Source organism: Castanea sativa, chromosome 11, assembly GCF_040712315.1.
Source record: "Castanea sativa cultivar Marrone di Chiusa Pesio chromosome 11, ASM4071231v1".
Classification (NCBI taxonomy): Eukaryota; Viridiplantae; Streptophyta; class Magnoliopsida; order Fagales; family Fagaceae; genus Castanea; species Castanea sativa.
This window is the reverse complement of record NC_134023.1, coordinates 68,454,212-68,468,678: the sequence shown is the minus strand read 5'-3', so window position 1 is coordinate 68,468,678 and position 14,467 is coordinate 68,454,212. Positions and strand designations below refer to the sequence as shown.

The window sequence follows — 14,467 nt, the reverse complement described above, 5'->3', positions numbered from 1 at the left end:
TTCTTTCAAGTTCAAGAAGAATTATGTGTCACTCAAAAAGTTGCTAAACAATCAACTCATAGGAAGACAATAACTACAGTCTATATGACTAGAGTCTATATGGGTGTGGGTGAATGTGGGCGTAAAAATAAATATACATCAAGAGATAATTTCATATCAGCATAGCCCAATAATTTCACTTTAGAGAGTTATGATGGCATCAACAGCCTTGATCTACTTTTCACAAACCTGTATTAGAATCATCAAAATTTATTTTTCTTTGTTCTCTTATTGCTATGCCCTTTTGCCAGAACAATTTGGTGGGTTTCTGAGCTTAGATTTATGAAAAGTAGCTAATGTGAGAGATGCAACAGTTTCAAGTCTCAACCAACACTTGATTTTTAAATAATTAGGCCAGATCTACTCACCTTGGTCCTCTTCATGCTAGAAAAACAAAGCAAATATGAAAAGTAAATTATCACTGACAAGTATGCAGTCAGCAAGATATACAGGAATAGAGATTACATACACTTTGACCAGTGGACGGGATATAATAACAAGCATTTGCAAATCTTCATCTTCATTTGTATTCCATACCTGCAATGATGATTGTAAATAAAGTAGTAGTAGTAGTAACAGTGATAACATGTCACGGGATGATCTTCAAAAAATGTCAATTGCAACCAACAAAAAGTAGATGGGAGAAATTTCAATTAATTTAAAAGTAGATATCATTCAGCAAGCCAGAACTATGAATCTATGACCTATCTTGGTATCCACAACAGCACTTATCAAATTGCAGTTTAATAGTTGCACCGAGGCATCCCACAAGCACTAAAGCACAATAGATAGCATCTATTTAATACAGGGATTCAGAACATCCTCCAAATTTTTCTTTGAACCCCACATTAACTAACATCTTCTGAATTACGTCATTAGATAGCATCTTCTAATGCCAGTAGAAAACATAAAACATAGAATTGTTTACCTGGTGAGCATCGTTAACAGGGATATGAAATGTGCTATTAGAATATATTTTATACTCTTGAGGCTTTCCAGGGTACTTCTCATGTGAACTTGATGCAAGATACAGAGTGCCACTTCCCTTTAGGACAACAAGAACTTCTTCGCAGGAATGCCTGTGAATCGGCGTATACAAATGTTTGAAGCCATACCTCAACCTGCGAGAACCCAAATCTTGCATTAGATAATTCAGGAAAACAGATGTGTGACATATTTACCTTGCCTTTTACAGAGATTATTGCCAAAGCTAATTCAAGCCAATGCAAGGGATGCACATAATCTAGAAAATGAATTTTTTTTTTTGGGTTCAAAACTACAAACAAGACGGGCTTATTATTATATAAAATTCAATATTATTACTTTTAGATGATCAGGACGCGAAGCACATTATGTCAGTCCACCAATAAAATTTTCTATGGAATTTTGTTGAGAAAAATCCAATGGAAGATATGAAAGAAAACAAACAAAAACAAAGAGATAGATTCGATGGTGGGTGGAAGAAACAGCGAGATATATAACTCAATGGCAAATTTTAACACTCTTATAAGGCCCAATAAATTAATTGATGCTAGAAATACTACAAATTTTATTATACAAGTCTTACAATTTGATGGGTTAATGACAAGAAGCAATTTAAATGCCCATTTATTATCTTATTACAGTGTCATCTGATTGTTGCTAGTGTAAGTAGTTTTTGTAGTAAAATTTGTAATTTCCAAATAATTACCTTTTAAGTGAATCGATAATGCTAGTAGAAAAACTTGTAGCAATCTTATTATTGCTCAAATGATTTTTTTTTTTTTTTTTTTGAGAATCTACTCGAATGAATTAATCATATGAAAAGGTAGAATAATATATAAATTTTAAATGAAAAATTTATAGTATTTATTAATTTCTACACATTACACATCTATCTATATTTATATAATAATACTAAAAGTTGAAGCGTTGAGCCACATCAGCAGCCATGTCATTTCCATAATCTTTTTTGAATTTTTTCTACAATTTTTAAATAATTTTTATTAATTTTAAAATACTGATTAATATAGAATAAATTCCAGCCCTATTTTATGATAAAGCCCACTTCTTCTAAATTTAATTCCACCATAAATCCCAAACCCAAACCTTTTCAACTGAAATCCTCTCTAAAACCATTTGTTTTCATGCTTTAAACTTTTTTGTTTTTTCCTTTCCTTTTGTTACACGGTTTCAATTTCCTGTCTCCCCACATTTTAGTTCTTTCCCTTTCCCTCTCAACGGTTTCAGATTCTCCCCATGTTCTAGTTCTTTCCCCTTCCCCACCTTTTGTTCTACGGTTTCACATTAAATTCACGCCAACCTCACTCCCTTCTGGCAGCAACCTCTCTGTCTTCCTTCCTTCCTATCTTCCTCTCTTCACATTATATAAATACTGACAAAAGCTGCTAAGGTATCTCAAAATCTCAGTTCCTTTTGTGCTCTATTATTTTGCTTGATTTTTTTCCCCCCTCTTACGGCCTCTTTCGTGCTTTAGGGTATTGAATTTTTTATTGTTGGGTTTTTTAATTGGAGCTCTACCTCTTTTGGGTCTGTTCGTTTTGAGTTTTTAGATTGCTAGGTTTTAAATTCTATGTGATTCCAACGACTTAGTGTGACTGAGTTCTTAGTGTAGTTCTGTGGTGTTTGCTTCCGCTGTTTGTTTAGTGTGACTCTGAATTCCTGGGGTTTGAATTTTCTGCAGTAATTTTTCTGCATAATTGTGTTTATTATGGTCTTTGGTTTAGACATGGTTTATTCTGGCAGTAGCGATGAAACTGTTCCGCTATGGGACTACTGTACGTTCAATCATCAATGTGCTAATGTGATTAACATTGGAGACACTAAAATGAGTAATGTTTTGCTCTCAATGATCTGTTCTTATTTTTCAATTGCCACTTTTTTTTTTCTTTTATCTTTTTTTTTTTTTTTTTTTTTTTTTTTTTCGTTTGCTCAATTCAAGATGTGATCTAGATTTGGCATGTTGGTACTGTTGTGGGTGTGGATACCGAAACAGGTGCTGAATACAATCTTAATGGACCTTCTACCTAGGAAGTTGTTAACGAATTGCTTTTCAACATTGGTGACATTATAATGAGTAATGTTTTGCTCTCAATGTGTTGTAAAGGTGAACATGAACAAAGTAATGATTTGTTCTTATTTTGCTTTTGTCACTTTTTTTTTTTTTTTTTTTTTTCCTTTTTTCATTTTTGTTTGCTCAGTTCAAGATGTGATCTAGAATTGGCATATTGGTATTGTTGTGGGTGTGGATACCGAAACAGGTGCTGAATACAATCTTAATGGACCTGCTGCCTAGGAAGTTGTTAAGGAATTGCTTTTAGCTGAGGTAGAGGGTAGACCTAAACTTCTTTGCTAACCGTTTATCGTTGGAATTGGACTTCTATTAATTGGACTTTTGGATTCATAAACGGGTTAGATGTGAATCAGTTAATGTATCTGGTTTGAGAAATTATATAATATTTTGAGATGCAATTCACTATCACCAGCGCTGTCAACATATATGCACATCATAGCTACTCTTACAGCACATGATTCCTGGTGTTTAAATTTTTTGCAATAATTTTTCTGCATAATTGTGTTTATCATGGTTTTTTGTTTAGGCATGATTTGATATTCATGGTTTCAATTTGTGAATTCGTGAAACTCAAGTGACTGCGCAAGCATTTTTATGTTATTAGCGTTAGAACATCCCTCACATGCCACTTCACAATTGTCTTCTCAACCTATACATTGGTGCTCTAGAAACCAGTCAGGGTATGTATGTGGTTAGTGATGGATTTATTATATTGAACTTTATGCCAATGTGAACTGAGAATTCTTTAGTGCTGGAAAAGTACTTTTCTGTTTGTTTTGTTTATTTGCTTTTATTATTCTTCTTTATGACTAAATCCTGTTACAAAAATTCTTTTTCTCATGGGGCCTTTAACTTTTATCCTCTAAAAGCCGGTTATATAGAGTTCTTTTATCCAAAGAATATGGTGAAAACGAAAGCACTAAAAGAACAATTACTCCTCCAATTGATTTCTTTTTCATTTTCCTTTTAATTTAATTGTTCTGAGAGGTTTCAAATCTAGTGTCTAAGCTATGGACTGCAAAGAAATCATTCCTTCCAAAACGAGATATGGAGTGGTTCTTCTTTTGTGTTCAGTAACTGATCTGGATATTAATTAATTTTGAGCTATTTCAAAATTATTAATAATTTATTTATATATACAACTTATGCATGGGTTTATGTTTAAACGACTCTCTTTATGTTTCTTCTTGCAATATTCAATGCTTGCACTGTCATCAATAGATATCTAATTTAAGTTAGTGATATATAGTTTTATATACAATTATTAGCGATATAATTTTAGAACATATTATAAAATAACATTAATACTAATTAATTGTTAAGGATAAGAATTGTTATTCAACTGAAAAACAAACTCATGCATGCCGGTTGTGATATGGTGATATCTTAGAAATTCAAAGTAGAAAAGAGACCTACAATTGGAGGTAAGATAAATGATAGCATTAGCCATTAGAAATAGAATCATTTGGGGTCATTAACTTCTCATCTTCTACCACCGCATACCCTTGGTGCAATAGTTACTCCACAAGTGTAAGTGTTTATGGGGTGTTGGAGGCAAGGGTCGGGGTTCAAGTCTCCAAGAGGAAACTTCAGACACATATATACTTAAATTAGGTTAAAGTAGAATTTTTATTTTGTATTAGAAATTTAAAAAAAAAAAAAAAAAAAAAAAAAAACTTCTCACCTTCTCTACACTACTTTAAAGAACAAAAAAAGCAAGGTTGTGGATGTCTATTCGGTTGCTCCACAACTGTTATTTTACTATTAATGAAAGTAACTGACACATGTTAATTTATTTGCTACCCTCATCATTTGTTGATCATTTAGATACATGGAATGTGTGATTGCTAATGAAAACTCTATAAAATTGTTTAAGACATTGCTAGGTTGGCAGATCAAAACTATGCTTAAATAATTGAAATATATATTCAATACTATAACATTTAAGCTTTATAGTGGAGGGTATATGAAAGGCTTCTATTCATAAAAATAATAATAATAATAAAACTAAAAATAATTGCTAAAACTTAATCAATCACTCATCCATAAAACAAGCAAAACAGTGAAACACTATAAATTACAATCCTAAACAACTTCAAAATACAAACAAAAAATATCCTTAAAATACTCTACACAATCATGAAAATGAGCATACAACACGAATTATTTTCCAATGTTGGAAGACAATCGCCAAGATTTTTAGGCAACATCAAAATGAGGTACACAATTTTAAATTCACAACTAATGTTTGTTACTTTCACATAAATTACTTTTTCTCTACTAATCACAACCTACCACGTCCAAAATTGTGCCACAAAATATTGTAATCCTATATTTTCTCTTTCTATTAACTTTATCCAATGAAGTTGTGCACTGTTCTAGAGTGTTATATTTAAAAAAAAAAATTTTGACTTCATTGATCCAATATTGCAATTAATTCTAAACCAACCAAATGGAAAACAATTGCTGCAAAACTATCGACAAATCCTTCAGCATACAACTTTTGGAACAAACACATTTTGCATCCCAAAAAACCAAGCATGCAAGAAAATGGAGTGGGTCATTGGAATCATGAATGACCTTACCCTTATAGAAACGAAAAATTACATGTTACATGCAAAATGTGCTCAATTGACTTAGAAATGTACAAATTAGCCAACCGAGTATGGTAGAAATTTTGTTTCCAAAATAAAAATCTATAATCAAATTTCCTCATTCTATTCTGAATACAAATCTCTAATAATACAAAATTAATTCCATCACCAAAACCTCCAATCATCATAAATCCTGTAATATATTGGTCAGTCATATATAATGCAGCTTGAGTAGCAATACATAGAAAAATATTAATAATATATAATAATAACACTCTCATAAACAAATTTATCACGCGCAACGCGCGAGTCCGCAACTAGTTTTCTTAAACCAGGATGATATTTAATTAAGTTTTGAGCTTTCGTTACCGTTTATATACTCTCTTTTCTTTTTTCTATTTTTAGGCTCCAATCTCCCTTTCATATCCCATTCATGACATGCTGTGTAACGAAAAAGTCAAAGTCCATTATTATTAGCAAATTATCACATTAATTAATGTAGCCCACTACGTTGTAATTGTTGAAACAAACACCGGTTTATATTTTTATTATTTTTTAAATGGGACATCCATATGTTATTTTATTTAGATAATATATTGAGTTATACAACTAATTTAACTAGTCAGAAATTTGTGCAATATAGAAGAAACTTTAACCAATATGATTTTTTATTTTATTCTTTCTTAGAATATAAAATTTTAATAATTATGGTAATTATTAATAATTATTGATTATGATAGTATTTATATATGAAATTATTTATTCTACCATTTAAAGTTAAAGAAAATATGACATATTAAGATTCTAATAAAAGGGTTTAAATATAAAATAAAATTTTAAATTAATTAAAATTTTATTATAATAATGACGTTTTTATGCAATATCCTTAACTAATTATATAAAATGATTAACTAAATTAACTCTTATTATTTTTTATTATATATTTTTAATGGATGGTATCAAACATATTTATCTTAGAACAAAATTTAGCTCCAAATTATTTTGTGGTTAAGTCCAAATGATTTGTAAGACTATTTATGTGTATTATTTAGACAAGTTACATGATTTTTAAAAAAACGTTGTGTAACTATAACTACATATAAATGATCTCCTCAATCACTACTTTGTGGGTTGGAGAAAGAGACCATATCCATGTTTAGAGTCAAACTTTTTCCTTCCTCTAGATCCAAGAATAACTATTATGTAAAATTTTGAGAACTCAAAATCTTATATGAAAAATATTATGAAGTTAAATAAAAGTCAAATATCTTTAGATTTATAAGAAGGATTCAGATCCTCTAGAGTTCTTAGGGTACTCTACCAGTAGAGTTCATTAAATCCTAACCACTCTTTAATGATTTAATGGTTTAGATTCTGCCATGTCAGCATTTCATTAATAATATTCTTGAAATAATAAAATAATGTTGTAAACAAAACAATTAAGATGATTGTTAATGAAATGTTGACATGGCAAAATCTAGACCATTAAATCATTAAAGAGTGGTTAGGATTTAATGAACTCTACTTGGTAGAGTACCCTAGGAACTCTAGAGGATCTGAATCTTTTTTTTTTCAAATTGGCATAAGAGATACATTTTACTCTTAAGAAAAAATATAATTTTTTTTTTATCTGTTGAGGTTTCAGATCGTTGAGTTTCAATGTGCTTATAAATGGAGTGAATTATATTTTTACCGTTGCCACCTTCTTGTTGCAGATTATGTGTAAGCTAAGTTGGTGTTCCCGGTAAATATGATGCAAATTGAGGAAACTCTAGAGATTTTTTCCGAGCATTATGACTATGATGTCCTCATTTCCCACATGCGCTAAGTGACAATGAAATTCGCAGATATCTTTTTTTTTTTATGAGAAACATGTAAAATTTCATTCAACTGAAATTGAAATACAACAGAGAGACTTTGCAAAAGCATTACAAACAGAGATCCTCAAGAATAAGGTGCTCAACAGGACCTGGGATGGTCCTTTTCCAAATCTGGGAAACACCAGTATTCCTAGCTACTTTTGCAAGATTGTGGGCAACTCTATTGCCTTCCCTTTTCAGATGTTGAAAAGAACACCAGCTGAAGGATGAAGAAACTTCCCTAATATTCTGGATAATGTGCCCAAACTCACCACCAAGGACCCCATCATTGATTGCTTGAATAATGGACAAGGCATCAGACTCACATATGGCGTGGGAAACCTCCATTTCCGATGCAAGGAGAACTCCTTTGCAGATATCGTGAACTTAGTTTATGCATTACGTAATCTCTTCCAATTATAGTAGACCTTGTTTGGTTTATTGTTGTGGCTAAAATGAAATTTCCTCGTGTATTAGTTTATGCATTACGTAATCTCATCACAAGCGCTTCATGCGTGCAAGGAGATTTTGATGTAAGGCAAAATCAACTATTTAATTTTGGTATTTTTTATTTTAGGTTCAAGTTATTTATTTCCTTATTTTTAGGTGCTTTTAAAGCTTTTTAGGTAAATTTTGGTTCTTGTTGTGGTTAGGTGTTAATTAAATAGGCATCTAAGTTTGTAAACATTTAAAAAAAAAACAATTATTGATATTAATAAAAATTCATACTTTTGTCTATTGTTTTTCTAGTGGATTCCAAAACCCTTTTTCCTTGTGGATTTAAGGAACCCTCGTGGATTCGAGGTTATTTTCAAAAGCAAACGTGTTTTATTTCTTAACACTTCCGCATCCTGCATCAGACCTTTTTTTTTTAGGTTTAGTATCGTATTTCTATTCAATCGTCTCCTTTAGTGCACTGAAAAGTTGTTGTAAATTTGATAATAGTATATAGATAATAAAGCATGTATGTGTTAGTACTTTATTTTATTTTACTATTATTTTTTTAATATATTTAGATTTAAAGCTATAATATTTACTTTTATTATGATTGTTCTTTATCATCATATCAAAACATCAATTGATTTTTTGTGAAAGTAAGATTGGAAATGAAGGTCTTAAAGGATTCATGTTAGCCTTAGTGCAATCTTAGCCAAATTTGACTTAAAAATCTCACTTTTATTAGTTTAACAAACACACATCAATGTCAGCTTGAATACTTCTCTATTTTATTAAATCTCTATATTTTTTTTTCTCTTATATATATATATATGTGTGTGTGTGTGTGTGTATAATTTTGGGTAAATTTCACAAACACATTCTGAGGTTTGGGTTAATACCAATCAAATCCATAACTTTTAAAATTTGACCATCCCAATCCATAAACTTAGACGGCATTGCAAGCCGTTAGTTACTTTTTACTTTTTTTCTCTATCTCACCTCTCATCTCTCCTTTTTTTTTTTTTTTTTTCTTCTCTTCCAGTGACTCTCTCACATTCTCTCACCTTCTCTTCCAATGACTCTCTCACATTCTCTCTAATTTCTATTTTCTTTCTTTCTTCTTCACAATGGCATCTTGGTGTGGGTATCCTGATTTCTCCTCTCCCTTCGTGTTTGTAGTGGTTTTTTCGTGGTGGGTTCACTTTGCAGATTTCTCTTCTCTCTTCGCCTTTGCAGTGATGACGTAGCGGTGGATTTGTAGTGGTTTGTGAGTTTTAGTTAGGATCAGTGTTAGAGGATTTCGGATTTGTTGTGCGTCGGCTTTGGAGGTTTATGGGTTTTGGTTTTGTGGGTTTTATTTTGAATACTAGTTTTGGGTTTGGTTTTGGTTTGAATCATTTATTCTGGGTTTTGGTCTGAATCATTGGGGGTTTTGGTTTGAATCACTGATTCTAGGTTTATTGGTGGTGGATGGTTACAAAGTTCTAGGTTTGTGTACTCATGTCAATGTCGTTGTTTTGTTGATTGGTTTGTGGCTTTTGTTGATGGTCGATAGTCAATCTGTGGACGATGGTTCTGGGTTTGTGGATTTTACTGATGGTCGGTCGTCGGTGGTCGTTGATCGTTGGGTTTCATTCAAGGTTTTTTTTTTTTTTTTTTTTTTTGAGAAAAGCCGTGTTCTTCATTTTTTTTTTTTTTTTTTTTATCTTCTTCTAATCCGAATCAAAGAAAGCCAGAATAGGAAGAGAGAGACTTAGGGAAAGGGATGAAAGAGTAGAATATCTAACGGCGTTACAAGCCATTTGGGGTTAGGGATTGAGATAGTTAGTTTTAAATATTCTGGACTTTATTGCTATTAACCCATATCTCAAGAGATGTTTGTGAAATTTACCCTAAATTTTTTTTTCCTACTTCTTTCCCTTTCACAGCAAGCAACAACCCCAATCCACGCTTATTATTGAGTGTTATTTTAAAGATACTCTTATTGAAATAAACTAATCAAGTAGTCTTTATAATTATATAAAAAAAAAAAAAAAGAAGGGGATCCATTTGTTTATGTTTTCCTATTTTTCTTAGGAATAGCAAATTTCTATATAACTCTAAGGTTGATTGAGAATACTACATGTTAAATATTAGCATTGATACACCATGTTGAATATGCTATTATGGATGCGGAAGCGAAAGCATAAAGTATAGAACACAATAACACAAGAGGATTACGTGGTTCAGTCTAACGGCCTACATCCACAGATGAAACCCTAAAGGGCTACATTAATAATATATTAGAGTGTAGAACAAATCATATATTACAATGAACCATAACATATGTATATATAGTAGACTAAACCCTAAACTATTAGACTTCTAGTACAAGTAGGAAACTTGGCTTGCACACAAAGTAGAATTAGGCTTGGGCTTATGCTAATGGGCTAATATATCTCTAACACCCCCTCTCAAACTCAAGATGGAAACTTGATGAAATCTTGAGATTTGATTAGGTTGAAAAGATCCCTTGAATGAAGTTTGGCTCTGTGACAGTGGCTTGAGAAAGGCAATGGTCTTGCAGTGTTGATGTGACTTCTAACGGTGACATGACTATACCGGAGAATTTTGACGGCAGCAGTGGAAAACCAAAGAAGATGAACGCAACAAAGAAACACCTAGGAAGACAAAGATTGCTCTTAATATACCGTAACGGCAGAAAACCATGGCCATAGGAAAGCAGCTCTGATACCATGTTAAATATTAGCATTGATACACCATATTGAATATGAAATTATAGATGCGGAAGCGAAAGCATAAAGTATAGAACACAATAACACAAGAGGATTACGTGGTTCAGCCTAACGGCCTACATCCACGGAGGAAACCCTAAAGGGCTACATCAATAATATATTAAAATGTAGAACAAATCTTATGTTACAATGAACCATAACATATGTATATATAGTAGACTAAACCATAAACTAATAGACTTCTAGTACAAGTAGGAAACTTGGCTTGCACACAAAGTAGAATTAGGCTTGGGCTTATGCTAATGGGCTAATATATCTCTAACACTACAAGCTATAGCCAACATGAATGATAGCCAATGTTACTTGGTTTGCTTCCTCCTCTTCTTCCTCTCAATTCTCTCCACCCAATATGGCCCTATTTTCAATCTCCGCCTTGGTTTCACTCAATGCATTGTAGTTTTATCGGCCTCAGTGGGCGCTGAAATATTTAAAACTCATGATCTTTCTTTTGCGGAACACCCAAGGACGCTTTCTCAGACAAGACGCCATATGGAACCTCTGGATTTTTCAGTGCCCCATATGGCGATAATTGGCGGTTCATCAAGAAATTGTGCATGACGGAACTTATCTCAACTGGAAAGCTTTAAAGGTCCCGGGTGGTTCAAGAGAAAGAACTTGCACGTTTTTTGTATAATGTTTTTGAAAGTGCTAAGAGGAAAGAGGTTGTTGATTTGGGTGTTGAGCTTATGAAGCTAACGGATAATATGTTGTGTAAGATGGCGGCAAGCACAACTGCACAAGTTGTTCAGAGAAAGGTGAGGAAGCATAAAGAATTAGAGAGATGATGAAAGATATGACTAGTATTGGTTCAAAGTTATTTTTTGGAAATATATTGGGACCCTTTGGTATATTGGCTTTCTGGTTGTTTGGAAAGCAAGCCATAAGTGTACGGTTAAGGTTTGATGAGCTCTTGGAAGGGATATTGAAGGAGCATGAAGATCAGATTAGGAAGAAAGACAGTCAAGATTTTATGGATATATTATTGAAGGTGTATCAAGATGACAAGGCTGAGGTCAAAATGACAAGAACCAATCTCAAGGCTTTATTAACTGTGAGTAATTTTTGCTTTAGGCCTTCAATTAACGGTTGGTCCCTTTCTTGGTTTATAGAAACGTTAAAATCCTCAGAAGAAAATTGAAAGTTCAGATAGGTCTGAAACGAAAATTGTTTTCCTTTTCTTTTATTCATTGTCTTCATAAATTACCATCAATTTAATCACTTAATTATTTTTTTTAACACATCTATTTATAGATTAAAAAAAAATCATTTTTATGAGCGGACTTAAACTTCCCATTAATGAGTGAGCTCCAAACATACAAAATTCTAATTGAAAGCAGAATGGAACATAGTTGAATTTATGGTCACTTACTTTAATATATACCATGATGAATTATCACTTTTCTTGGATTAGCCAAGAGAATTCAATATTGCAGTATATTGTACCGATGTATCATTTCGGTGTGGATTGAGGTTTTGGAAAAAGTCTATTTTAATCCATATAGTTTAAGAGTGGCTACAAACTAAACTTTTACACTTTCAAAAGTTTCAGATTAAATCCTATATATAATTTAAAAATGCTTAAACAAAATGTCATCACATGCATGTGGTTATTCTTATTCATCACATGTTCCTACCATATATGAATGTTATTTTATTGCAAGCCACACAAACTTGTTTTGTTTAAAGCCTTTTCTAGTATGGCTTTATGCGAAATGGATTTATAGTTTGAATCAAACTATTTTTGAAAGTGTAGAGTTTACTTTGAAATTTTTGAAAGTGTGAAGTTTAATTTAAAACCACTTTTAAAATATAAATTTTAAAATGTATTTTGCTTTTTTTAAAATAAAATATTTTAACATTTTATTTGTATTTATAAATTTTAAAATAACCGAAAAGGAAAAAAAAAATCTATTAGGCCATGCTTTTGCATTGTTTAATTGGGTCCAGAAGAGGGAAATGAAAAGTTATGCCTTGCACCAATAATATGTTTCCTCTCTTTCATAATTGGTGGGGAGTGACTGTCCACTATATCTAGTGAAGGGTATCTTTTTCTGGAGGAAAGAGTTTCATAAATAGTTGTTAGGACATGCAAGTCACATCAAACCATTCCAAAAAGCATTGAAGAAAGAGTTTGACTAGGGACAACAAAATTTACACAAAAAATTGTAAACCACTCTCACATTTCATTTTACATGAAATACACTACAATACAAAAGCTGTGAGATTGCACGGACTCCTCTGTGTAATTTTGGTTGCAATGCATGAAATTATTTATATTGTGAGTGTGTACATCCACAAATAATGAAGGCCAAAAATTGTTAGAGACCTTGTCATTGTTAATCTAGCACTCTACAGTCTACACACCATACAAGTACTTTGCTTCATCATAAACATCCATGTCAAGACTTTCCTCATGCTCACACTTCCCTATCTAAAAAGAAAAATATGTTGGAGAACTTCAAATAGGACTATGATTCAATCAAAATGTGACAAGTTTTTCATAGTACGTAATACCTGACAAATAGCTACATAAGCTTCAGTTCACCTTGAGTTCAATATGAATAAATTAATTGCTAGACAAAATTTTGACAAGTTCAAGCATGCAAATTAGTGATTTATCTGCAATTGGTTCAACTCTTATTATATGTCTCCCTCATCAACTCAAATGTTGCACTTTTACCAGGATATTTTTGTCCAAAATACTAGTACCTCATCGGAGATCATTCTATGGACAATAGCTGAGCTCATCAATCATCTTCTATATTCGATAAGGTTAGAGACGAGATAAATTCAGTCGTTGGTAGTACTAGACTAGTCAAGAAATCAGATGTTGCGAATCTCCCCTACTTGCAAGCAGTTGTAAAAGAAACACTACGACTATATCCACCATTGCCTGTGACAACAAGAAAATGCCGTCAAAGTTGCAAAATAGGAAGCTTTAAAATACCCCAAGAAACCATGGTGTTAATTAATTTGTATGCCATAATGAGAGATCCAGATTTATGGAGCAATCCAAATGAGTTCCAGCCAGAGAGGTTTTTGGTTTCCTCTAAAAAACAATAAAGTATGAAATATAAACAAGATGAAACCTTTAGTGTTCTTTCTTTTGGGGCAGGAAGGAGAGCTTGCCCTGGTTCAAATTTAGGATTGAGTATGGCACATATAGCAGTTGCAACATTGGTTCGATGTTTCGATTGGAAAGTAGTTGGAGATGGAGAAGAGGCTAAGGCTAAGGTTAATATTGAAGTTACAAAAGGTGCCTTTATTCACATGGCTGGCTCATCCACTTAAATGCCTTCCGATTGTTAAATTCAACCCATTTGATTCTGTGATGTGAGTTTGTTTACTTCAAAAATATTTTCTAATTCAAAAAAAAAATTACAAGCACATGCAGTAATATATATTCTTTTTATGTAATTTTATGTTCAGTATTGAACTCCTGGTGGAAAATAAACCTTGTATTTATTTAGATCATGTTTATTTGTAAAGGCAAGTTAGCTTTAGGGAATTTAATGTGTTTGAAGAAAATGTAAGGAGTCGAACAAGTTTAATTTAATTTAATCAATAAATTAAATATAAAAAGTGTTAATATATATTGAATTCTGTGACAAGTGGTCTCTTCTATCATTACCTTTCAAGTTTCAACAACTTCCTGAGTTTTAGTCAGTT

General features: G+C 32.1%; 1 protein-coding gene and 1 pseudogene across 1 annotated transcript; one reads left to right on the top strand and one right to left on the bottom strand.

The window, feature by feature from the left end:
* Positions 1–399: 399 nt before the first annotated feature.
* On the bottom strand, positions 400–7,913 carry LOC142617028 (auxin-binding protein T92-like). Its single transcript, XM_075789734.1, has 4 exons — positions 7,639–7,913; positions 968–1,160; positions 466–576; positions 400–423 (listed from the first exon to the last, which is right to left on the bottom strand). The coding sequence occupies exons 1-4, from the start codon at positions 7,911–7,913 to the stop codon at positions 400–402; spliced, it is 603 nt and encodes a 200-aa protein (XP_075645849.1).
* Positions 7,914–11,080: 3,167 nt separating this feature from the next.
* Positions 11,081–14,135, top strand: LOC142617027 (cytochrome P450 705A1-like; annotated as a pseudogene).
* The last annotated feature ends 332 nt before the right edge of the window (positions 14,136–14,467 follow it).

Bases quoted from the DNA above. Each gene is read 5' to 3' on its own strand.
- LOC142617028 (XM_075789734.1), bottom strand. From the start codon at position 7,913: ATGGAGGTTTCCCACGCCATATGTGAGTCTGATGCCTTGTCCATTATT. The intron at 1,161-7,638 runs GTAATGCTTTTG...GGGTTCTCGCAG, and splicing joins ATTCTTGAGGATCTCTGTTT to GTTGAGGTATGGCTTCAAAC. The intron at 577-967 runs GTAAACAATTCT...TCATCATTGCAG, and splicing joins CTGTTAACGATGCTCACCAG to GTATGGAATACAAATGAAGA.